This window comes from Chelonoidis abingdonii, chromosome 6, assembly GCF_003597395.2.
Source record: "Chelonoidis abingdonii isolate Lonesome George chromosome 6, CheloAbing_2.0, whole genome shotgun sequence".
NCBI classification, from domain to species: domain Eukaryota; kingdom Metazoa; phylum Chordata; order Testudines; family Testudinidae; genus Chelonoidis; species Chelonoidis abingdonii.
Window position 1 is genome coordinate 101,481,473 of NC_133774.1, and position 25,466 is coordinate 101,506,938.

Sequence of the window (25,466 nt, forward strand, 5' to 3'; positions counted from 1 at the left end):
TGATCATCTTCACCCTTTACATCAACACCAAATTGAGAACACCAAAATAATTATGGATTCATTTTTACTCCCACTAAATTTATTTAGACTCACCTATTAAATTTTCTTAATATGTATATCTGTTTTAGGTCCTCATTCAGCAATTTACTTAAGCGTGTGCCTAACTTCAGTTAGACTACTGATGCGGGGCCATAGTGCTTAATGCTAATCTATTAACAAAGCGATCCTTGCCTGTCCATTTTTGTTTTACATTTACCATTTATAACATTTGTGCAACTGCTCCATTGTGGTTCCTGGTACTTGATATTACTCAAACAGTACATGGCATCACTTGGTAATTCCAGAATGAGACATTCAGGAGAACCCTTATAAACAATTGGTTCTGTTTGTAGCTACAACATGCTTTTCTTTTGATTGTTTGTTTGTTTACTATTTAAATCCAGTATGATACATTTAATGCATGTTGTGTGTCTTCTGCATTTCTCTTTGTAAGGCTGGACAGAATAGACCCAGACCTACAAATAGAATCTGAATTTAATTTTTGTTTTTAAGGTCATGTTTATTCATCTCACTCATGGTTTGAATTTGTGAGGGTTAGCTCTTACCTCAGCTAAACTCTGTTGTTTTTTTTCACAATCTTTCACAGTGAGCTCTTTTGTCTTTTTAAGGGGGGCAAGATTTGGAGTAAGGGCCCACATGCTTACCAAGAAAAAAAAATATTAATCAAATCTTTCCTATTGTTTGTAAACAGGGACGAAATAAGTTAGGTTCCATTTTTGTTTGGGCGTCTGGAAATGGTGGAAGAAGTAAGGACCATTGCTCCTGCGATGGCTACACCAATAGCATCTACACTATTTCCATAAGCAGCACAGCTGAAAGCGGAAAAAAACCTTGGTATCTGGAAGAATGTGCATCCACCCTAGCTACGACTTACAGCAGTGGGGAATCCTACGACAAGAAAATAGTATGTGTTTGCTTTTTTGTAATGCTATTTTAATTGTATGTGGTTTTGTATCTTCTATAATGATAGGGGAGGGCAAAATGACTACTAGGCTTTTGTGTCTACATGTGGGCTTTTATGAAAAATGTTCATCCTTGGTCAATATGATATATATTTGTATATAAGTTTTGGACCAAGAATTTGAATGTAAATTTCTGCCACTGTTTGTAGCTCCTTCAGCCTCTTTTATTCTGACATCCATAATTCTACACAATACATCAGGTATGGTCTTACTAACCCTTGTGACAGAGACTGATTTCTCCTCTCACTTCCACTATGTGTCCTATATTCTTTCTGCTTTCCTAACTGCGTCCAAACTCTGAGCAGAGTCTCTCTGCTGTCATCCATAAAGATTATTTTCCTGACCAACACGTTGTAGCATATCACCAGACCTCCGAGCAAATCTCCTTTTGGTATATTTTATCCAGTCCTTGTTATTTTTCATTTTTAAATGTGCAGTTATAGAAGCCATTTTCCAGTCCACATCCCCGTTTATTTCAGATTATTGGGACCCTTCATCTTTTGTATTCATTCTCCCTCAGTTGTCATTCGTATTGCTGCCTAGTCCTGGTAGCTGATACACAGTAAGTAAAATTATGTTCGATGCTTATCTCTCCTGCGCTATTTGCCATCTCATTCCTTCTCAAGCTATGGCTCTTTTCAATTAATTTCTGGCCATGGCTGGTTTTTTATTCCACAGAAGAATTCCACTATTCTTACCATCATTACTGGTCTTTATTTTTTAATTGGAGAGCCCTCCTGAAGTTCAGATAGTCTGTCAACTTCTGTTTTGCCCCTTACTCTTCTCAAACCATTATTGTCACTCCCTCAAAAATATTATCAGATTCATTAAGCACGGCCTTTCTGCTGGCTTATCGTTGACCAATCTATACCTGTTCACTGTGCTCTTCATAATAAAAAATCACAAGGTGCTTTTCTAATACTGAATATAACTTATATTGGCTAGAATCTTTCCTTGCTCCCTGCTTAAGCATTGGTTTCATGATACCTTATTTCCAGTTCTTTTCTTATTGCTAATGAGGAGTTAAAAATTCCTGCTCTAGCTTTTTTTAAAAATTTAAATACGATCTGGTCTGTCTTTCAAGATTCTGGGATGCTGGCCATCCCTTACTGGAATCTTCCCTATTTTCAGATGATCTAATTTAAAAATAAAAAAAATAACTTGTTCTGAGGTAACTCTTCATTCCAGTAATTTTTCTGTTCTCTCTTTGCTTCTCTCCACAAAAACTTTATCTCTGTTTCTGGCGTCTCTCCTTGTTCTCCCCGAGAGATAGTAAAGCAAAGAAGTCATTCCATTTTCTAGCAATACTCACTTCTGTGATCAAATTTCCCATACGATCCTTTCAAAGACCTGTGCTAACCTTTTTTCAAAGTTCAATAAAATTAATAGATTCATGAATTTTAAGTTCAGAAGGGATCATTGTGATCATTTAGTCAATGCTCTTGCATGACTCATACAACCGGACTTCCCTGAAATAATTCCTGCTTCAAGTCCAAGTTGTTAATAGTTCATTACCCTCCCTGTTAAAAATTGGTGCCTTATTTCTAGTCTGGATTTGTCTAGCATCAGTTTCCAGTTGTTGGATCTTGTTATACTTTTGTCTGCCAGATTGAAGAGCTCTCTATTATCAAATTTCTGTTCTTGGTGTAGTTCTTATGGACTATGATCAAGTCATGCCTTAACTCTCTTTGATAAGCTAAATAGATTGAGCTCCTCTCTCAACCCTCTCCGTTGTTTCTACATTACGTGTGGACACCAGAACTGGACACAGTAGTCCAAGAGCAGTCACCATTCACAGTACCAGATATACGGATTCATATATCACTTGATATTCTCCTATTTATATTGTCGTGCTCTCTGGGGTGGCTCACAACTGTGAGTGCCTACCCCAGGGCAGACTGTCAGAAAACAGGGAAGACACCCCAAGCTGGTGATGTGTTCTATAATTCAGTGTCACCAAACCAGTACCAACTGTGAGCTCCTGGATCACTATACCAGTCCTACGATGGAGTCACAGACAGTCCCTTAGATGCTCCACTCTGTCTTGCCGCCCAGACAAACCAGACTTAGTCATAAATGGTCACTTACACCAAAGGTCATGTCACATTTAGGCTGCTCCCCGTCTCAGGAGACCAGTCACTTACCTCAGATCAATTGGTACTGTGGATCTTACACCCAAGACAATGGTGGCAGCCAATTCTATAGTAAACTCACTAAAGATTTATTAGCTACAAAAAGGAAATGAAAATTACTGAGAGGTTAACACGGGTAAAATATATGTACAGGTGAGTCACCGTCTATAATTCCAAATGGTAGCAGAAAGATAGTAATCTGCCAATTTCCCCAAAGTCTGTAAGGGCTACCCAGAATAACTCTGGATCTCCATCTTCTCATTCAGTCATTCTGCCTTGTTAGAATCCAAACAGTCCAGAGGGGAAGGCTCTTTCATTAAATCCATTCTTATAGCTTCTTCTCACAGAAAACTGAGCTGAATGGGTCACTCCCCATGTGGGTTTTTCTTTTGATTGCAGAAAGTGAGGAAAGCAGTTAGAGTCATCACGCACAATGACTATTTGTTTTGAAATTAGCACTTTTCTGTTAAGAGTTCTTCATTTGCATTCCACAAGGTCTCTTCTTGTTTGATGGGTTATTTAGTTACAGGGGTACACACAATGTAAGTGTTTGCTATTACATTATAACAGGATACAGATAAGTGAAACAATGTAACTAACATTCCATTAGTTTTCATAACGTTTAAACATCATATACATACACACTCTTATACATTTAACAGTTACTTTGATCTAAACTAATACGCAAGTGAATTGGCCTGGGACTCTGGCATGAGCTGGCATCTGGTCTGCTAGCGGCACATATACGTCCAAGAATTTCATTAGCCTTTTTAGGCACAGCTCATGCAAGCTCATGTTCATCTGATTAGCCACCATGAATGTCAAGTCTTTTTCAGAATCACTATTTTGCATGATAATGTTCCCCATCTTGTAAGTATGGCCTAAGTTATTGGTTGCTAGAGGCATGGCATTACCGTTGGCCATATAAAAACAGATTGTTTGCTTGCACCCAGTTTACCCAGCAATGCAGATCACTCTGTGTCAGTGTCCTGTCCTCTTCATTATTTCCACTTCCCCAGTTTAGTGTCATCTGCAAACTTTATTGAGTAATGATTTTATGTTTTCTTCCAGATTATTGATAAATATTTAATAGTATGGGTCCAAAAATTGATCCTTGTGGGACCTCATTAGAAACATACCTGCCTAGTGATGATTCCCCATTTACTATTAAATTTTGAGATATCAGTTAGCAAATTTTAATCTATTTAAGAAAGTAATCCAGTTTATCCTTTTAAAATATTGATGCAACAGTAGCTTTCTTCTGGTCCTCTTGAACTTCCTCAGTGTTTCAAGATTATTGAAAACCAACTTTCACAGCCCACTTAACAGACCAGGAAGCTCCTTGGCCAGGGTAGCTGCTGCAGAACATCCTCTTTAGTTACTGTTGGAATGGAAAGTATTCTATCATCAAATGAGATGAATGCATCTTCTGTCTTTTTCCCAACTATAGAGATATTTATTGGATGCTTCTGCCTTTTCTGTGATGTTATTTGTAATTCTGCCATTTCCATTAAGTAATAGATCAACATCATTTTTAGGGTTGCTTTTGTTCCAGATACACTTAAAATACTCCTCTTTCTTCTCCTTGCTATAGAATCTATAGCCTGACTATAAATTTCCACTTATGTCCTTTTACTTCCCTTGTCAAATTTCTAACTTCTAATTTATATTCATTGCTATCAACTTTTTTACATTTGTTTTATATTATATATCAATGCTTTCATTTCCCCTCTTAGCCAGGCTGGTTTTTTAGCCAGTGTAACCTTCTTTCTTGATTGTGGAATTGTGACTTTGGGATCATCTAGCAAAACATTCTTAAACTCTTCGCAATATCGTTCATGTTTTTCTGCTTACATTCTTTCTCCAGCCTGACTTGTGTTACATCTTGTGCAATCCTCCCATTCTTCTTCAATCATAGTTTTCTCAATCATTTTCTTCCATTCTTTTAGATAAGACTTACTCCCTGTGTTTACACTTAAACAATCTCATTACATCAGGGCATTTATATTGCTTACTTCTGAGATGTCCCTCACTTCTGAACCAAAACTACCTCCACACATTTTTGTTATTATCACACTTCCATTATTGTAAATTTACTTGTAAGTTGAATCATGAGAATAAGGTTAAATAAAATGTTGTCTACAGATATTTAATCCTACATAGCTTTTAAAATTTATATATATATTGCCCTACTTCCAAAGATCCCAAAGTGTTTTGCAAATGTAAATTTAGCCTGGTGAATTAGGGATATTTGATGCCCATTTTATATAAAGGCTTATATGGCAAAGATATTAAGATCTACATTTTCAAAAGTGCCATTTTACTTAATTTAGAATGCCAATTTGAGACATCCAGAGCCTGCTTTTCAGTGGAGATGAAGAAATGCTGCTTTTAGTTGAAGTCAATGAATTCTGTGAGTGCTCATTAGTTCTGAGAATTGGGTCTGGCAGCTGGTATCTCCAGTGATCCAATAACCGTGGGCTGATCCAGCTGCATACATGTTAATCATTTAAGGCATGTGCAGTGCCAGCTGCCATAGGAGATTACAGTACTCCCTCGATTCTCTGCTTATCATGGCCCAGTTCTGATCCTGGCTACTCTTGTTCAAACCACCATCTGTTCGCTTAATGGCCACACTGTAGGGGCCTGATTCTCCACAGAGTTATTTCAGTTTTATACCAGTGTAACTCCACTGATTTCACACAGTGGAGAATCAGGCCCTAAATATTCCATCAAAGGCCTTTTCCTCTTCTTCTGTGTTGCACTTTATTACCAGTTGACTCGTGAGGTCCATAACCTCTCCTCAGGATGTTTTACTGCTGGTAGCTGGTACCTCAAGCAAGCGTAATCCCCTCTGACACTTCCAATAACAAAGAAAAACATTGTTCACTGAGTGCAGGAAATAGCTTTCTCCCACAGTATTGTATACAAACCAGTCACTTTCCTTTGGACAACATTTGTGTTAGTTCTTATATTACTCTAAGGTCATCTCTAAAGAGAGATGAGGTGAATTTGCAGAACCAACCCTTTAACTGAAAGAATTTAAGAGTTACAAGTAACAGCTGTAACCTATCAATCAGTGTCCTCTGAGCGCACACATAGAATGATGACCTTCTCCCCCATCATTCTCTCTTTCATATCTGTAGTAAACCATCATTATAGGGTTAAGGATAAGGATAATCTTAATATCGCCTCTCTCTTCTCTGACTTGCTCACTATAACACACCTTTTCCAAAAGACCTATTAACCCTAATGCCCCCGGCAGACATTTTGACTAATACACACAAGTGAAAATCATCACCAGAAAATGTAGAAAACTTCTATACAAAGCCAAAAAATCATGGCGCTAAGATGATGCAAATTCAATTTCATTATGAAATCATACAGCTTTTTGCTGCCTCATGTCTCCCATCCTTAGTTTTTGTATTGTCTACTTAGATAGTCAGTCCTTTGAGACAGAGACCTCATCATTTTTTTCCACAAACTGACCAGGACATTGTTGGTGCTGTATATATATAAATAGCAAATAACAATGGAAAAAAATAAAGATTGACATTTGTATATAATTCAATTTAATCCTGTCCTGAAGCCTGTACTTCATACCCACCCACAAAAGGAAATTAGATAGAAAGGACTTGATGGCTTCCTCATGTGGAATAGCAGCAGCAGCTTTCTTAAGATTAGTGACTTTCCTATAGGTCAGTCTAATCAGATGTGATAGTTCAGCTTGCTGTATTGTGTGTATGAGATTCTTGCTTTTAAGAAAGGAGAAGATATGTTATAAAACACAATCCACCATAAAAATCCACCATAAATATTCTAGTGCCTGATTCTGATCTCACAGAAGATTTACATTAGGGTAACTGATTTAAATGACGATATTCCTCATTTATTTCATTGTAACTGAGGGTAGAGTTGAGCCCCCAGTATATTATGAGTTTTTAACAATATAGTACTACAGAAATATCGCTAAGTGACAGCACATTGTTCTTCTGTCTCATCTGCTTTATAGTGTCAGATTGTACAAATACAAAGCAGAATTAAGCAGAGACAGGAGTTTGAAAAATCTCAGTGAAATCAGCATATGAGTTTGTGCTGATTATGTTGTATTCCTATCCAGTTTGTATTATTGGCACCTTCTGAGTTGGATAAGTAAACAGTCCCCATACAAGCAAAAATGCTAGTGGTATTGGGTGTTCTAAAAAGGCACTCGATAGTATGGCGAGTTGAGAGAGGAGGTATGTAAAAGCTGATACAGATATCTCCTAGTTTCATCTTGTCCTAAGAAAATATTCTTTGTGGATAACCATACTTTTTTTCCCCTTTATATGTTTTTTTCATCCTCGCAAACATGCCACGTGCTAGAATTGTTCTTTTTCAATCTGGTATAATCAGAATTGTTTTAGTAACATAGGCAAGTCTCTGATCTCATTTACTATGATGAAGATATGGAATTTACATTTACATTAAAGTAAGTGACACAAGAATCTGCCTTGTACAGTTCTAGCCAGCAGTTCTTACACAGTCAAAACTCCCACTTACATTAATGTCCTGTGCTAAGACTGCATTAAGGATGAGGCCAAGAATACATATTAGTTATTACTATATTGTACTGCATCTGTCAAAAATCTCTGTTGCATATTTTAGACTGGATTTTCAACTTTTGACTCCCACTGTGCATGCACAAAGTACACTTGCCTTTTCAGATCCAAAGACTGTGCACATATTCCTTTTAAATAGTTCAGTGCTACAATTGTTATCAGATGTTTGCAGGAGCAGCTGCAAAGTGCAGGCACAAGTGTATAAAGCCACAATTTGGGACACAGATAAGTGGAAGCCAAGTACAGGCCTGTTGAAAAATGTACTCCTTTAAAACAATTATCATTTGAAACACATGCTGAGCGTGAGACCCTAAGAATCTCAGTAGAAGTAGATCTCAGCAGAAATGTGCCCAGGACACTTAACTGTAGCAAATTCCCCCCCTTCTAACATCAGTGTTACTGAAGAGCCCCAGAAGGCATTGTGCCCCCTTCCCCCCAGGCAGAAACGCTTCTATATATTGCCCCTAGAGCCCTGCATCTCTGCACCACCTCTCAGAATAGGCTGTATTTAAAGGCACAGTTTAGCTCTATATGTTAATATGGCCTTTATCTTAGCAAAGGCACTACACAAATAAATAATAACAGTACTATCAGTGTACTGTGGATTTATTCAAATATTTTCTGTTAACAATACTGGTGAGTTATGCATGAAAATCCCCCACTCACTGATGAAATTTACAATCTGTGGTATACACAATTGCTTCTTTTAAAAATTAATTTAATGCTCATCAATACTATCTCTTATCAGTTATTAAAAAATACTCCCCCTGTTCAATTGCTCTTGTAAAGCAGATATAAAACAACATGGCACCTTCAATAGAAAGTGGTTTGGGATCACATGACACTGGGGTGGGGGAGAATTGGCAACTACTGATTTTTATTAAACACTTCTCATTTTAGAAGACAAGTCTGTTCAAGCTGATGTACTCGTAGGAATTACCTCAGCAGGTAAAAAGTGTTTCAACCACAGCTAAGGGCTCAAGACATGAATTATGAAATAACTGGAAATAAGAGGCTTAGGATGGGAGAAATGATAATGTTCTCTGCAAAGGAAAATCCTGTTTTTGACCTGAATAACTAACTTTCTCTACAGCTATAACTAAGGGAAGATTGATAACATAACCTGAATAATAACTGTACAGAAATGACAATTCTTTAAATCTTCAGAGTAAGTCGCTTGTACCAAGCCGTTACAGTAGGTATCTGGGTCTTTCTTTTATAAACTGCACTTAGTCTGAAAACCACCTGACTCTCATATACGGTAAAGGAGAAAATATACTGTGCTGATAATGATACCTTTAAACTGACCTTTTTCATGGTGCTCGAAGTTGTTAATTTCATTTTGATTAAACTGTATCTTTACCAGCCAGTATGTAATTGCTTTAAGTCAAATCCAGTTGTTTTCTTCTACTGTTGGAGGAAAGATGGGATGATTGTAGGGGCACAGTGCATTATAAAATATTACATAGCCTGAATTTAGGCTTATCACTGTTTCCTTAGATCAGCAGTTGTTACAATGATATCTAAAACCTGTGAATGCATTGTACATTAGGTAAAAGATCCAAAACTGGTGCCCACGTCCACTCACACTATTGAATAGAATGACAGCTTTCATACACTAATGTCAACTTCATGTCCCTGGCAGGCCTCATCTACTTGTATTATGATTAATGATGTTGCCCTCGTGTGGTCCTGGAATCTCGAACATTTTTTTCTTCTTGAAGCTTGACTGCTTGTTGGTGGTCTTGTCTCTTTGTTTCTAAAGATAGACACAAGGCTTCTCTGACAGTGCACCCTTAATGCTGAAAAACATGCCTTAGATTTCTTCTGTAATTTACATCTAAACATCTTAGCTGCTATCAGTAACTTCCCTTTGAAATGGCTCAGGTAGGATTTCCTCTTAGGGAGCTTTCGTTACACATTTTCTGCTGCAATATTTGCTGAGTGAAAGAGAGAGATAAGGGATTGTACAATGTCTGCTAGGACACGGGACAAGCAATGCAGCATAAGAGTGCAATGGTTTTATTGCACTTGCTGTTCATGGACACTGCACACGTAAAACTAAGGCTACATCTACACTATGAGCTAGGGGTGTGATGGACAGCTCGCATAGAGGTACTCATGAGATAGCACACTAAAAATAGTAGTGTAGCCCTGCTAACATGGGCAGTGACAGTGGGCGCACGTGCTCGCAGCTCCAAGTATGTACCTGTAGGATGCAGGTAGGTTTGTGCTCGGGACGGCTAGCGCTGTGCCATTCTGTCCATTCCACCACAGCTACTCTACTGTTTTTAGCTTGCTAGATCAATGAACATGAGTTTGTCTACACAAACTGGGAATTGCACTCCGAGCTTGTAGTGTAGATGTAGCCTCAGAAACACTCTCCTCTCTTTCTCCTGATAAGATAGATATGTAGATAACATCAGACAATATGCTTTCAATGAGAGGGCTAAATAGTGTCTTTTAAGGCAAAACCATTGTCAAGGGAGATGAGGATGAGACTTTCCCCTGCATGAGCTCCTGAAGGTATCACTGTGCTGCAAGCAAACCCAGTACTTCTTGGAGTGCAGGGAGAGTTCAGTGACTGCACTACTCTTTCGCAGGGTGCAATAGTTCTGCTGGCCACTGTGTGTGAGAGAGTGAGCATGTACTATTCATTCCACTTTATTTTTTCCACTCTTTTGGGGCCGAATTTTCAGGAAAAGGTGCCTGAAGAAGCTTCAGAACTTAATTTCTGTGCGTAGTTGTGTATGCCTTGGCCATTTAGATTTCACCTGCAAATACTCTACCTGATTTGCATTTGCACAGTAGACACAGGGCTTCTGGAGCCCTCCTGCTATAAATTTGGCCCTTTAAGTTCCCCTTTGCCTACCCCCTTTTGAAGAATGTAAAGGAAAGCATGTCATTGTGTTAGAAATTAGTTACAGTACAAAATCAATTTACACCAGGGTGTGGAAAAACAGCATGGTTTTCGGCACCCCTTTTACAATATAAACTAGTACACACACTTAGTGCTTCATTGATACTCTAAATATCCATTGGCTAAATTGATGAACAATTGTTAAATGGGAGAGAGTCTGAACATTTTATTTAAAGATTTTTACAGGTCATGGACAGAATAAAATGATTTATCAAGAATTCAGAAATAGACCAAAAAGGTTCTTTCCAGACTTTTGAGAGTTTGGAAGTTGAGAGGTAGACTGGTTGGCAGATCAAGTAGTTTAGAAACATGATTTTCTAAATGCCTTAGTCAATTTTTTTCCCCATCTTTCAGCATTATCTCTGAGTGAGTTCACCTGATGCCTACGCCATGTCACCTCATTGACTCTGTGTTAACTTCTGCTCTTCTGAACAAATATATATATATCTACACACACACACACACATATATACACATACACATTAGTGACACCAAACTACCATCCACTTTTAATAAATGCTTTCTCATCTGCTCATGTGATGTGTGACTTTTTGACAATGCATAATTCAGCTGGCTACTAGGTTAAAGCTAGCCAGGTATCTTTGTATTCTTATGTAAGCGTTATTTGTGTTTATTTCCATGCTTTGCTTTTCTCCTAGTCTTTTCTAGTGGTCTTATATGTAAAATATAATGCTAGTGAAAGTTGCTGAGTGGCGAGCCCGGGAGACCAAGAAATTTGTATAGCCAGGGAAGAGGTGCACTACCTGCAGCAAAACTGCAAGCTTCTCCCCACTACCCACATGCTTCCCCATTAACGACTTAACCTAAAGACACCTAAAGTGTTAGGAAAGCCAGTCCAGTTTTTAACCTATCTAGTGTTTTTTGTGATATAGGCCCTTGTTCACAAGGAGCTACTGTGACACCACCGACTCATTGCACATATCCTCTTGAAGAACTGTAGATAATAAAAACTTTCTGTATCTAATGACATGAGCTAGATTTGAATTAGTGACCTAGAAGCGTGTTTGTAGCACTGTGCTAATCTCCTGAACTGTGCTAACTAGTTTGAATACATCTTTACCTGTGATTTCAAACTTTGTAGAAATACATTTATCTTCCTATAATCACACTTCTTTCTGAGATACTTGTGTTCTAATGTTAAATGCAAGATTATTTTGTTAAATGCAATTGTGCTTTGTCTATTTAACTGGAAATGCCCTTTATAGCTTTTGGAGCTTTATCTACGTAGGGCACATTTTAAAATGAGTTTTCTGTAAGCAATATATTACAATATAAGACTGTAAACAACTTATGAAGTTGATTGATCTGACAGATAAAAACTTCTTCAACATGACTGAGGCAGTTTCTTCTAGCCTGCCAGGATATTCAGAGATACAGTGGGCGAGGTAATATCGTTTATTGGACCAGCTTCTGTTGGTTAGAGAGAGAAGCTTTCAAGCTATACAGAGCTCTTCCCCAGGTCTGAGAAAGGTATTCTGAGTGTCACAGCTAAATACAGTAACTCCTCACTTAACATTGTAGTTATGTTCCTGAAAAATGTGACTTTAAGTGAAACAATGTTAAGCGAATCCAATTTCCCCATAAAAATTAATGTAAGTGAGGGGGGTAGGTTCTAGGGAAATTTTTTTCACCAGACAAAAGACTATATTATATATGTATAGACACATACACAGTATAAGTTTTAAACAAACAATTTAATACTGGTACACAGTGATGATGATTGTGAAGCTAGTTTGAGGTGGAGTAGTCAGAAGGTGGGATATTTCCCTTACTGCTAAATGATGAACTAGCAATTGGCTGAGCCCTTAATGGTTAACTCACGCTCTACAAGGCAGCAGAAATGGAGGGAGGTATGCACATTTCCCATTTAAGTACACTGCCTTGTTAATTAGATCAGCTTGCTGAGACCGCAGCTGCTGCAAGCTCCTTGCATCCTGAGCCCTGGTCTGTCCCCCCTGCTAAATGGAAGGTGGGGAGACAACATCCTGATATTAGCCGACCTCTTCCTTCCCTCTCCCCCGCACAGCAAGCAGGAGTCTCAGGAAGCAGCTCCAAGGCAGAGGGCAGGAGTAGCACATGGCAGTGGGGGGACGGACAGTTGCAGCTGCAAGCCTGCTGGGCAGCTGCTGCACAAGGAACTTAGGGGAGCGAGGAGCTGATAGTGGGAGCTGGTGGGGGGTGCCGGTCTGCCCTGGTTCCAAGCCCCCATTGACTAGCTACAAGGGCTGCTCTTCCTGCAAGCAGTAGACAAAGTAGGCGGCTGCCAAATGGCGTTAGAAGGGAGCATTGCACAACTTTAAACGAGCATGTTCCCTAATTGATCAGCAATGTAACAACGAAACAATGTTAACTGGGACAACTTTAAGTGAGGAGTTACTGTACAAGGATGAACAGATAGTTTACCACATATTCTAAGGGACCGTTCAAGGTGAAGTGGCCCATTAACACCCCTGTAGTCATAGGACAAAAAGAGGGGTTAGTGATTGTTGTAATAACTCCTAAAAACAGTGTTTTTATTACGAGCATGATTATGTCTAGCAAAACTATGAATTTAAGCTCCTAGGCTCATCTTTTGAAAGAGCTGTGCTGGTTTCCTCTGAGGATGAGAACTGATAGGTCAGATACGGAGTGATCGCTTTGTGAAAAGTGTTCACACATGGGTGATATGGTGTTTTTGTGTTTTATCGTGTTTCTGTGTGAGTTCATTGGAGAGTGTAGTGATTGTCTGATTTCACCCACGTAGTTGTTATTGGGGCATTTAGTGCATCGGATGAGGTACATCACATGTTGTGATAAACATGTGTCGTGAAAGGTGTGTAGGGGATGTTGATCATTGTAGCACTGGAGATATGTCTACTGGTTTTGCATCTGTTGTGACAGGGTCTGGTGTCGCTTTGAGTTGGTGTGTCCTGGTCTGTGGAGAGCTTGCTTTTGATGATGAGCTTGGTGAGGTTGGGAGGTTGTTTGAAGTCCAGAGGAGGACGTTCAGGAAAGCTTTCTTTCAGGGTGGTCTCTCCATACATTTAAGTTGTTTGATGATACCCCCTATGGATTCCAATGTGGGGTGTTAAGTAACAACTAGGAGTTATTTTCAGATGAATTATTGCTTAAAGGAGAAAGCATGGTGTTGTGATTAAAACACAGCAGTTGGAGTCAACAGATGTGTATTCTGTTCCTAGCTCTGCCATACATTCCCTATGTGACTTCAGGCAAATTAGTTAATCCCTTCATACCTGTTTTCTCATCTGTAAAACTGGGATAATGATACTTACCTGCATCACAAGAGCACTGAGAGATTTAATTACATTCATGTTTGTAAAGCACTTTGTGGTTCTTGGATAAAAAGTGCTGTATAAATGTGAAGTAATATGAGGGCGGACTTTTAACCCACTTTTGGTATGTGTGTTTTTCTAATTTCCAAATCTTTAGGTGGTCCTGCCTTGACAAACTGAGACTAACATACCTGTTCAGTACTATAGAATAGAGTGAACATTTCTCCAAGCTCACAAATATCTTCAACCTGTGAGCAGAATAGGAAAGTTTCAAATCAATGTATTCAAAAGCCTTTTTTATCCCTATTAAAGAGGAAAATTCTGTTTACCTGCATTTGACTCACTTAGGCAATAGAAACCTGTTCTGATTTCTGCAGTTGTGTTCTAAATTTCACACATTTAATTTCTTCCAGATCACCACCGATCTGAGGCAGCGTTGTACAGACAGTCATACTGGAACCTCAGCCTCTGCACCTATGGCTGCAGGAATCATTGCATTGGCACTGGAAGCAAAGTAAGATTTGGTCTATGCTCTGGTAAAAATAATAATAATGCATAAATAAATGCATATATTTTGTTAACATGAATCTTTCATCCAGCGACCTCAACATGCTATAGAAACATTAACTTGTGAAAATTCACAATAAACCTGTGAGTGAAGGAAATATTATCACACGCACACCACTCAATTCTACACGTGGGAGAACTGAAACAGAGAGAGACAAGGGAAAAAATGTCCTAACTTGGGTGCCTAAAGCTGTGATATACTTTGCAAAGGTGATGAACACATGCAGCTCCCATTGAATGGCTTGGGGAACCATCACAATGCAGCTCGAGCTTGAGTCTAGTATTTAGGCCATTGTACGTGGCATTGTGCATGGACCCATGTCCCTTTCACTACCTCGGTTCCTAGGGATAGTGGAACTGAGGACAGTGTGCCAGCATGAGCAGATGTTAGTATTGTATAAAAGATAAAAATTCTCACCAGCGTCATGTGTGATGAAACAATAAATCCAAGATTTCTATCATGTATCTATCTATGCACAGGTTTTTAAAATATAGATTATCTGGCAATGGACCAAATAGTTTAACCCTTACTATAGCAAAATTCCCATTAGCTTTTATAAGAGTTTTCCTCAACTGCAGAATTTTGCACGTTGTAACCAGAATATATATTTTAACAGGCATTCTTGATCAGAAAAAGCCCTTAAGAGTTTATCATGTACATTCATATTTCAAAACTTTTTCATTGTTGTGTATTTTGTCAGCGTGAACTGGTCTGGTGTGCGCAATGTATGTGGACTAATGATCTGCAAAATCTTCTTTAAAATCAGATTTTTAAAGTTAAAAAATTGATCCTATGAGGTTCAAATGACACTGTTAAGCTCCCACTGAGATTGATAAAAGCTAGGGGCACTCAGAACCTCAAAAGGACCTGGCACGAGGGCAGGAGGAAGGAGAGGGAGTGTGTATCATAATCAATTCAAATTGAATTATACTTTCATAGTATGTAATTTGTAATTGCAAACAGATTTTGGGTTGCCATTTTGTAAAAATGTAGCTTTTAGTGTAGAATCCCTGACCCAAAATTCAATCCAAAACACATTTTTACTTCTGAGTTACATAGCCATGAAAATAAGAGATTGTAATTGAAAAGCTGATACAATCTTAAGCAGAGCAGAACTTGTGTCATTATAATTGGGTTTTCTCAATGCAATAGTTAGTGACAAAAACGGCTTTGGAAAGTTAATGTAATACCGTTATTTCAAAAAACATTCTTTCAATCACTTTTTAATCTCAATTGTAAAATACTTTCATTAGTTTTTAAACAGCCCACAGACACAGATAAAATTACATCTGTATGCACCAAAATGGTATACTGCTGGACGTTTTCATAATTACTTTTTAATGAATTGCTGTTGCCTATAATTCTAATTGTATCTCTTTTCATTGTATTTTATGTATGTTTTCAAACACATCATTGTTATAACTGGAATTTTCAAATTATAGTAGCAGAAACATAATACCTGCAGCCATACCAGTCTGATCAGCCAAGGTACTGGATGCTGATGGTAGTTCAGTAGGTAATACTCTTCTTCCAAATAATAGCTGCCATTGTGGCCAACACTGCAGACATAAGCAAAATATTGTACTAATGTCTCAGGTGTGGTGATGGAACAATGTGCTGCTGCTGTACCATAGATAAGATAAAAAAAACCAAGAAACTGACTAATTTTTAAATATCTCGTGGTAATCCCTGAATATTGGCCGAATTCCAGGTGAGATAGTTATATTTTGCATTCCTAAATTCCCTGGGAGTTTTGGTAGATAAAGAATTCTTCACTTCCTTTCCAGAAATGGATATGGGCTAAGTGTGTCTGTAGCTATATAGATATAAAATAATTTGTATTGCTATTAATATGCAAAAATGCAGAGCTACTTAATACAATATGCTTAACATGCATTTTTACCACCTCACCTGCATTATGCCCACTAATATTTCTCCAGTGGAACTATGCATAACCGAACCTCAGATAGGCTTCACGCTACTGGCGTTAAAAGAAAACAAACAAACAGTTGGCAAGAGAAATGTTTCCTGTTTTCCCCCAAAATTAAAATTTCCCTCCCAAAATTAGCCTAGCTTGAAACCCAAGACATTCAGTCCTGCAACAGTGGCAGATTTATTATCTAATCCTTTTTTTATGAGAGCTAGAAATAGGAACTGTACACCATTAAAAGCCAGGAATGCCCCTTTATAGAGGGATAAAGCTTTTTTAATAGCTCAAGAAGATCATAATATATTCAACTTTAATATCTTGACATTATTTTGTATGGATCAGCTATTTAAATATTTGTAAGATGTTTCCAAATGTTACAATATTAAGAGGTATTTGTTATAATTTTCCTCTGCCTCTGATTCCTGTTGGGTTAGATGACACTAAAGCATCTATCTTTATAGGGTGATCTGATAGGAAAAACATTACTAATAACAATATTTAAAACTCTCTTAACCATTTCTAAAATACTTTTATTTTGTAAAATACAGTATGTGGCATACAGAGAATACATGATGGTGTCGTGTAACACAAAGATTTTATTGGCGCCGGCAAATGGAGGTTGGGGGTTGCAGATTTAGCCTTAAATTTCATATTAATGCCTGTGCTAACAACCATCATATTTATATTAGATTTTTCAAAAGATTAGTGGGAAAGGAGTTTTCAAGGTTAATTATGTTCTTCACGCCATGAGCTGCCCACTAATCAGAGCCCTTTTTGAATATGTTTGAAAGAATGTGTGTTGTTCAATGATAAGGCACTGCCTAGTAGGAAAAATGTGGATCTACCATGTGTATTGAAGCTCTGGAAATGTTTAGATCCTAGGTGCACAATTCTCTACAGCAGCCAAGTTACGTTCACTGCCTGGGAGGCATACTAGTCCCTAATTTAGCATCAGCCTGACCTTGACATTTTTAGAGCACCCAAGAGGCTGCTCTAACTTATACCGCTAGTGTAAGGATCCTAAGAGACCTTAAACCAGTGGAGATTTGAAGTATTGGAGCTCTGTGTTCCACCTTGCCCTGCTCCTGGCCTGTCCCAGCCTGCCATCTCCCTGCCTTAGCACCCCTCCTCCCAGCACAAATGGGTGGGACGGCTGGTATAGGACTCAGCTCTGGCATTTTGACCAGCATTACTCCAGTGGAGAGTTCCCCTCCATAAGGGGAATTCTCGGCTGATCTTTGGCCTGGGATTTTTTGAAGAGCTGATAAATTCAATACTGCATTATAATAGTCTGTGATATTTACAAAACTTTCTTGTGAATGACAACTTCCATACAGTGTTTTTGTATCAAATAGCATATCCACATCATGTGACCAAAGGAACCTAATTTAGCTTCCAACACTCACGTTTTTCAAATGCTCGTTTGGTGAAACATGTGAGCATAACTTAGAAGTTTAAATATGAGTCTGTTGCACTGAAACAACAAAGGAATAGTTAGCATACACACACGCACAAAGCCAGTCTCCATGAGGGATTTCTGCATCTAGGGCTCAGCCTATAAAGACCCAATAGTATTTAGGCTTTTATGTCCTGTTTTTCAGTTGCTTTCTTTTACATGATCAGGGCCCAGTGGAGTTAGCGTCCTGCTCCAGCTCTGTAATTGGGTGCTTAATTGTTTTCCATTCTTTTATGTTCATTATGCAATGCCAAATTTTCCTAACTGTAAAGCAGCTGCTAGAGGGTAAATTGTTATATTCTACTAATTCAGCATTGGTGGCATCTTAACTCTAAATATAAAATGTTAAAGTTGCTTTTTGGCTGATGAAAGACTTGAATGCAGGATTTGCAACAATCAATGTGAAGAGAGAGAGAGAGTTTGTTTAAATAGCAGATTCTTTCCTTTAGGCATTGTGTCATGTTCTTAGGGAAAATTTAAATAAAGAGAATGTATTTTACTTTGCTTGAGAGGAGGTACCTGAACTTGAGAAAAAATAGTATGTATACTTCCAAGGTGAAACCTGCATGTTTCTCTATTAACAAGCCAATGCCTATGTTTTTCCATCCGTAATTTGAGAAGCTATAGCTACATTACCAAGAAAAAGCCCGTGAAATCAGGCAGAGTTAACCTGCTATTTTTTCTCAACTGCTGCAAAATACCTGTTGTATTGCCTGTCTTTCCTTCTCTCATACGAGTTATATACTTCCTTTGTCTTTGCTAATATAATGTCAGGGATAAAACAAATTACTGTTGGAAACACATGAATAACTTTGGTGAATAGTAACATGCTGATATCCACCCAGAAAAGTGACAATAAAAGTACATCAAAAAGCTCCTCCATTTTTTTTAAACAACATAACTGAATGTAAATCACTGAGAGAAGAGGAAGTCTGTGCATCCAACACTTACCCCCTAGCATATATACATTTGAAATGTCTCTTGTTTTCTTTGTCTGCAAATTGGTGCAGTTAAGGAAGGGACTCAGATTTCTGAAAACTAACCCAATAGCAGCAGTACATATACTGATTCATTTCCTTACAGCACCTCTGTCAGTAATGCAGTAAGACAGACAACTGTCTGGTTACTTACAAGTTTTTGGTTCAAGGAATCTATCTCATATCCCTTCAGTGTTAAGAGAGGCTTTCATCTCAGCAACTAGGAACTTGATTACCAATGAATACAATAAAGGCCAAAGGTGATAAGAAAACTGAACTGTGGAAATGCTTTTGGAGTTTCATTATTTTATATATGGTTCCAATGTGAGATGAGAATGACAGGTCTGCAGTTTAATCCTATGACGCTCAGTTAACTCAAAGTTGTTCTGCTTACCTGACTGGCAGCATGTTATTAAAACGAAATGTAAGAAGACATTACATAAAACAGAAATATTAACATTTGGTTTAAATAGATTATGGTTGTAACTTATGAATTGTATTTTCAGAAGAGATTTAGAAATAGAATTTTTAACAAGTTATGTATTTGAAATCATGGACTTATAGGGCTAGAAGGACCTTGAGTGGTCCTCAAGTTCAGCCCCCTACACTGAGGCAGGACCAAGTAAACCTAGATCATCCCTGACAGATCTTTGTTCAAGCTGCTCTTAAAAATCTCAAGTGATGGGGATTCCACAACCTCCTTTGGAAGCTTATTCTGGAACTTAACTGTCCTTATAGTTAGAAAGTTTTTCCTAATGTAAATTTTCCTTGCCGCAGATTAAGCACATTACTTCTTGTCCTACCTTCAGTGGACATGGAGAGCAATTCATCACCATCCTCTTTATTACAGCCCTTAGTATCTTTGAGACTCTTATGAGTTCCCCCCTCAGTCTTCTTTTCTCAAGACTAAACATGCCCAGGTTTTTTAACCTTTCCTCTTAAGTCAGGTTTTCCTCTAAACTCTCTCCAGTTTATCCACATCCTCCCTCGGTATGGCGCCCAGAATTGACCGTAGTGCTTTATCTGAGTTCTCAACAGTGCCATGCGAGAGGGACAATTACCTCCTGTGTCTTACATATGACTCTTCTGTCAATACACCCCAGAATTACATTAGCTGTTTTCACAACTGCATCACATTGTTGGATCATTCCTATAAACTTATAGGTAAAAATAAGTTGTTTGGCCCATGTTAAGAAAATGCGTACAGCTGTTTTGTTGAGACGCTCTAGTGCTTTGGAGGACGGACTTGAAATTCGGTGGGTGAGTGAGGTATCACCTTGTCGTTTGCTGTTTCCATGAAAACACATCCTCATTTGGCCAAGTTATAAACCTTTAAAAAATATCTTAGTTCACACGTGCACAGTAGGTTTCTCACTGCTAAGCATTCTTTAACTCACTGGTGCAGGAACTAAGAAGGACTTTCCCTGCAGTTGCTCCTCTTGGCTGCTGCTGCTGGCCTCTGGTGTGTCATGCATCAGCAGTGGGAGAACATGGAGATTTTCCCTTCTGTTCTGTGAGTATTCCTGCTGCTGGCACTCTGGCAGCCTATAGGAGGAGCAGCCTGACTGAACTACGGAGGAGACAAGAACCAGATCCCAGCAGGAGGCCTTGTTTTTAGGGTACTTTAGAGTCTATATTTGAAGGCTTGATTTTGCAACCTTAGCATTTTTAAGGTAGTTTCTTGGATGTGATAACATAAATAGGACTGAATTCTAAGCACTGACAGATCTAGATCTAAATGATAGTAGCTGCCTGCAGGTTTGTTAATTGAGGGTTACACAAGACTTCCACAAAGGTACCTCAGATGCTGAATTAAAGAGTATAATAAGCCTGAATTGATAATGGGGTATTGGTGCCTTAGCTCCTCGTCTGGGTGGACTATATATCTCTTGAGTAGTTCTGTTTCATTCTTTCCTCCTGAGAAGACACAGACAATAGTGTGAAGCCATAGTCTGAGATCTCTCTGCAAGGTTCTATTTTGTCCCCCTTCTTTTCTACATGTATGCGAAGCCACTGGAGGCTACAGCAAAATATAGGCAGCAGGGTCATCAACATGAAAATGGTCCTTTGTTTATTTCATTTTCATCAGAACTGATCTATATCTATGCATGGTGATATTCTGCCTGGCTCTGGATCTTGCCACTGTATCCATATTTTTGTGGTTTTATTGCAGTGTGGTCTATGTGGGTCTACATTTAGGACTACTGAACCTAGTGCAAAATATCAGAGGGGTAGCCATGTTAGTCTGGATCTGTAAAAGCAGCAAAGAATCCTGTGGCACCTTATAGACTAACAGACATTTTGGAGCATGAGCTTTCGTGAGTGAATACCCACTTCGTCAGATGAATGTAGTGGAAATTTCCAGGGGCAGGTATATATATGCAAGCAAGCTAGAGATAACGAGGTTAGTTCAATCAGGGAGGAGGAGGCCCTGTTCTAGCAGTTGAGGTGTGAAAACCAAGGGAGGAGAAACTGGTTGAGGTGTGAAAACCAAGGGAGGAGAACAAGGCCTCATCCTCCCTGATTGAACTAACCTCATTATCTCTAGCTTGCTTGCATATATGTACCTGCCCCTGGAAATTTCCACTATGTGCATCTGACGAAGTGGGTATTCACCCACGAAAGCTCATGCTCCAAAACGTCTGTTAATCTATAAGGTGCCACAGGATTCTCTAGTGCAAAATGTGGCTGATTGTTCATCTGGTGATGTTGGCTGTAAGCAACATATACAACAAAACTTGCTTCCTATTTGCTTCTGGGTGAAACTTAAGATCTTGACTTTTGATCTATAAAGCCCTTAAAGAGCTAAAGGACAAACTGTTTTTCTGAGAGTGACCATAGCAGCTGCCATAAAATAGAGTGCTCCAGATAGTACTCCCTGGATTGAATAATCAAGCAGAAATCCTAGGTGGTGAGAGACAAGGTGGGTGAGGTAATATCTTTTATTGAACCAACTTCTTTTGGTGAGAGAGACAAGCTTTTGAGCCACAAACAGCTTTTCTTCAGGTCTGGGAAGAAGAACTCTGTATGTCTCAAAAACCTGTCTCTCTCACCAACAGAAGTTGGTCCATTAAATGATTTTACCTCACCCATCTTATGTCTCTAGTACCCTGGGACTGACTCGGCTACAAGCACATTGCATTTCTAAGTGGTGGTCTGTCGATTGCATATGTGTGAATGATTAGTAATAAATAATTTATTTTGCACATTTACTTTGGGACGACTGTTTTTTCTTCCTTTAAGAGAAAATGTGCCATCTTTAATAATACACGTGCAGCTTAAGGCAGGCGACTGAGCCCAATTTATAAATCTAAAAACAAGAATGAATACATAAATGTTCATTTAATAATATTTCAAAATATGCTGAGTGCACAAAAGTAGACACTCTTAATAATATGGCCACTCTTAGAAATATTTAGGTAGGGGCAGAAGGCAGTTAATTATCCAGTTTGGAATTTAGTCAAGATACTGGGGCAGAAACTGTTACCCTTATAAAAGGTACATAGGTAGTTTAAATAATCACACAGCTTTACTTCTCGACCCCAGTTGGCTGGTCCAGATATGACTAGCTGCATAAGTATTACCTAAGCATAAAACAATGACAGACTCCTCATGTACCTGCCAGAGCAGTTAGAGTGCATCAAGCATCTGCCCAAATTAGGCACAGTTGAATAGAGCTTCACCCGTGCCTGTGTTTCATTGTTATTGCCCATTTCTAATTAAATTCAGATCCTTCCCCTTCCCCAGGAAAATCCCAACATGACGAGTGTCAACAAGAAAGCACCAGCTTTGCTAAGCCTGGAAGTAGTGTCCTGCTGCTACAGCACATATGCTGGAAAAGAGACGATAGTGAGGAAGAGTTAGGGGACAGTGCCTTCCATTACCAGCTCTATCAATATCCCAGGCTAAAAGGGTAAAATTGTTTGAAGATCTGTGAGAGTTAGAAGTTAAAAGTTTATTCATTTTCTTTACAATGAACGACAGTGTGACCTAGTGTACTGGGATTTCACTGAGCCTGCCTGCTCCACTAGCCTGGGCTCCCTCTCCCTGTTTTGCTAGATTAGGTTCTCCGGCCTCTGGCAGCACATACACACAGGTAGGGACGCACCAGCTGTAGAATCACACAGACTCTGCAAACAGATCTCTATGAGACGACTTATCTAGGAAATCACCTAGCACTCAAGTGCAGCTCCCCTCTGGAAAGTACACCCAAAATAATATTGTCTTGCGTTGTAGAGAAATCTATACAACATAAGCTCATAAATTTGCCCTATCCCTCAATGTGGAGGAAGATATGTACAACTTCTTGCCTCCCCTCCATTATAAATTGCATAAACTGGGTTTAATAATAAACAAAAACAAGTTTATTAACTATAAACAGCAGATTTTAAATGATTGTAAGGGATAGCAAACAGAACAAAGCAGATTACGAAGCAGAAAAAACAAAACACGCATACTAAGCTTAAGATCTTAAAGAAACTGGTTACAGAATGTCACTCTAAATGTTGACTTAGGCTGGATGCAGAGTTTCTGTAGCTTAGTGTTCTAGTTATTTCTCTTTAGACTAGAGTCCTCTGTCTCAGTCTGAACTCAGCCCTTGCCTTTCCCTCAACTTAGTTCCTTTGTTTCTTTAGGTACTTTTAGCAGTCTTTCTTCTTGGGTGGGAAGGCAGTGAAGGGAGAGTCCTGTTTGCCTTACTCCCCAGCCTTAAACAAGATTTACATAAGGCAGGAATCTTTTGTTTCCCTGTCTTGACCGCCCCCTTCTTTTAGTGGAAAATTACTAGAAATCCAAGATGATGTTTAGTTCCAAGTGACAGGCCCACCTGACCTAGTAGTGTCACAGCTCCATCCCAGGATGCCTCCCAGGAAGGAGAGAGATTAGTATCTTCAGAGTCTTATTGTTTTTTTCTAATGGCCCATCAAGGCTGATGGCCTGTTGTCTGGCAGGTATCTCCCAATTACACACACAATTGTAATTGTTACACAGTCAATATTCCTTACTTTAGATATAGAAATGATTCATGCATACAAATTGGATAATTACATTCAGTAAATTATAACCTTTCTGATGATGCCTTACAAGACCCGTCTTGCATAAAACATATCTCAGTTATGCCATTTCCATATCATAAGTATATTTCCATAAATAATAAATGGGTGTAACATCACAGTCATAAAGAGACATTCATCATTCAGTAAATATGAATATGGATTTTGGATGAATCATTGGAATTGGATTTGTCTTATGTGGCTAGGCCAAGCAGCTGTGTTTTCTGCTTTGTTTATAAAGTTGTTGAATGACCTCATGGGGCAGAGTCATGTGGACATCAGAATGCTGAAAATGCTGTTGTTGGAATAGAAATTGTATTTTAAAATTGATGAGACTTTGTGTGTGATCTACTAGTAAATACTGTGTAACAGAATTCCAGGGAAGGATGTGGTGCCGGAAAATACCACTTGTTTTGATGAGATATAGCAGTAACAATCAAAGCCCGTCTCATCATAGCCAGGATTTGCAAAAATGGCCCATTGACCCCTTCAGATTACATGGCAATGTTTCTTCTTTTGTAAATCCTATGGTATTATGTTTTACTTCTGCTTGTATGGAGATCAGTTTTCTTCAACTAGACTTACAGATGCCTCTGACATTTTAGCAAAACATTTCAGATAGATTGATCTGCATGAAACCACTGGTCATTATAACAATAATCATCCTTGTTGATGTTGACTGCTTTATCAGTTTGCTATGAAACAAAACTTAATTTGCACTCTGATCCCTCTCTGTTTGATCCTGGTTGTATCATACAACTTCACACCGACTGAATTTTCCTCTAATTTTCTTTCACTGATGGCATTTTAGTTTCTTTTGAATCATTATTTTTATTCTTTATTTTTACATACCAGGCCAGATTTTGATCCCTGTAGTCATGTTTAAGGATATGATTCTGTCACGGATTCAGTGACTTTAACAGACCTAAGTGACTTCTTCAGCTTCAGCCCACTGCAGTGACGGAGTTGGAGTAGCTGTCAATCCCCACCCATGGGTCAGCCCCCAGCACAAAAGCAGTGGCCAGCAGTCAGCCCTCAGTGGGACTCCCACTGTTAGTCCCTCCCCCCCTGTTTAGGAAAAGTGACAGACAGGTCACAGTCTTCCGTCAATCTTTGTTTATTGCCCACAGCCTGTTTGTGACTTTTGCTTAAAATGACAAAATCTTAACCTTACTCATGGTGAATAGCACCTGCTTCAGGATGAGCTACATTGTCTTCAGAAGGACTACTTGTGGAGTAAAGCGCTATTCAGTGTAAGTAAAGGGATCAAAATTTGACCTGAAATTAAAGCTGCTCATTTCTAAGCAATTTGGATAATGCTGTTCATTCTTGGTTAAGGATCCAGTTAAAAACCCAAACTAATACTGTTGATTTTGTGCACCATTATTGTACAGTTGTTCCATTTCCATATTTTCTCATTTTGCTTGCTTTATAAACATTTTGAAAAGGTTGAAAGAAGAGGGCCAGACCTTGGAGTATTGCTAGAGAGCTGGGGACTTAAAATTCATTATTTATT

At 38.7% G+C, this 25,466-nt stretch overlaps 1 protein-coding gene across 2 annotated transcripts in view; it reads left to right on the forward strand.

Annotated features, from left to right (window-relative positions):
* PCSK5 (proprotein convertase subtilisin/kexin type 5) overlaps positions 1 to 25,466 on the forward strand; it is a 297,459-nt gene that overhangs the window by 137,151 nt on the left and 134,842 nt on the right. For both annotated transcript variants that reach the window (XM_032774960.2, XM_032774962.2), the window contains exons 8-9: positions 752 to 964; positions 14,382 to 14,482. In XM_032774960.2, coding sequence (XP_032630851.1) covers positions 752 to 964; positions 14,382 to 14,482 — 314 coding nt within the window. The remainder of the gene's footprint in view (positions 1 to 751; positions 965 to 14,381; positions 14,483 to 25,466) is intronic.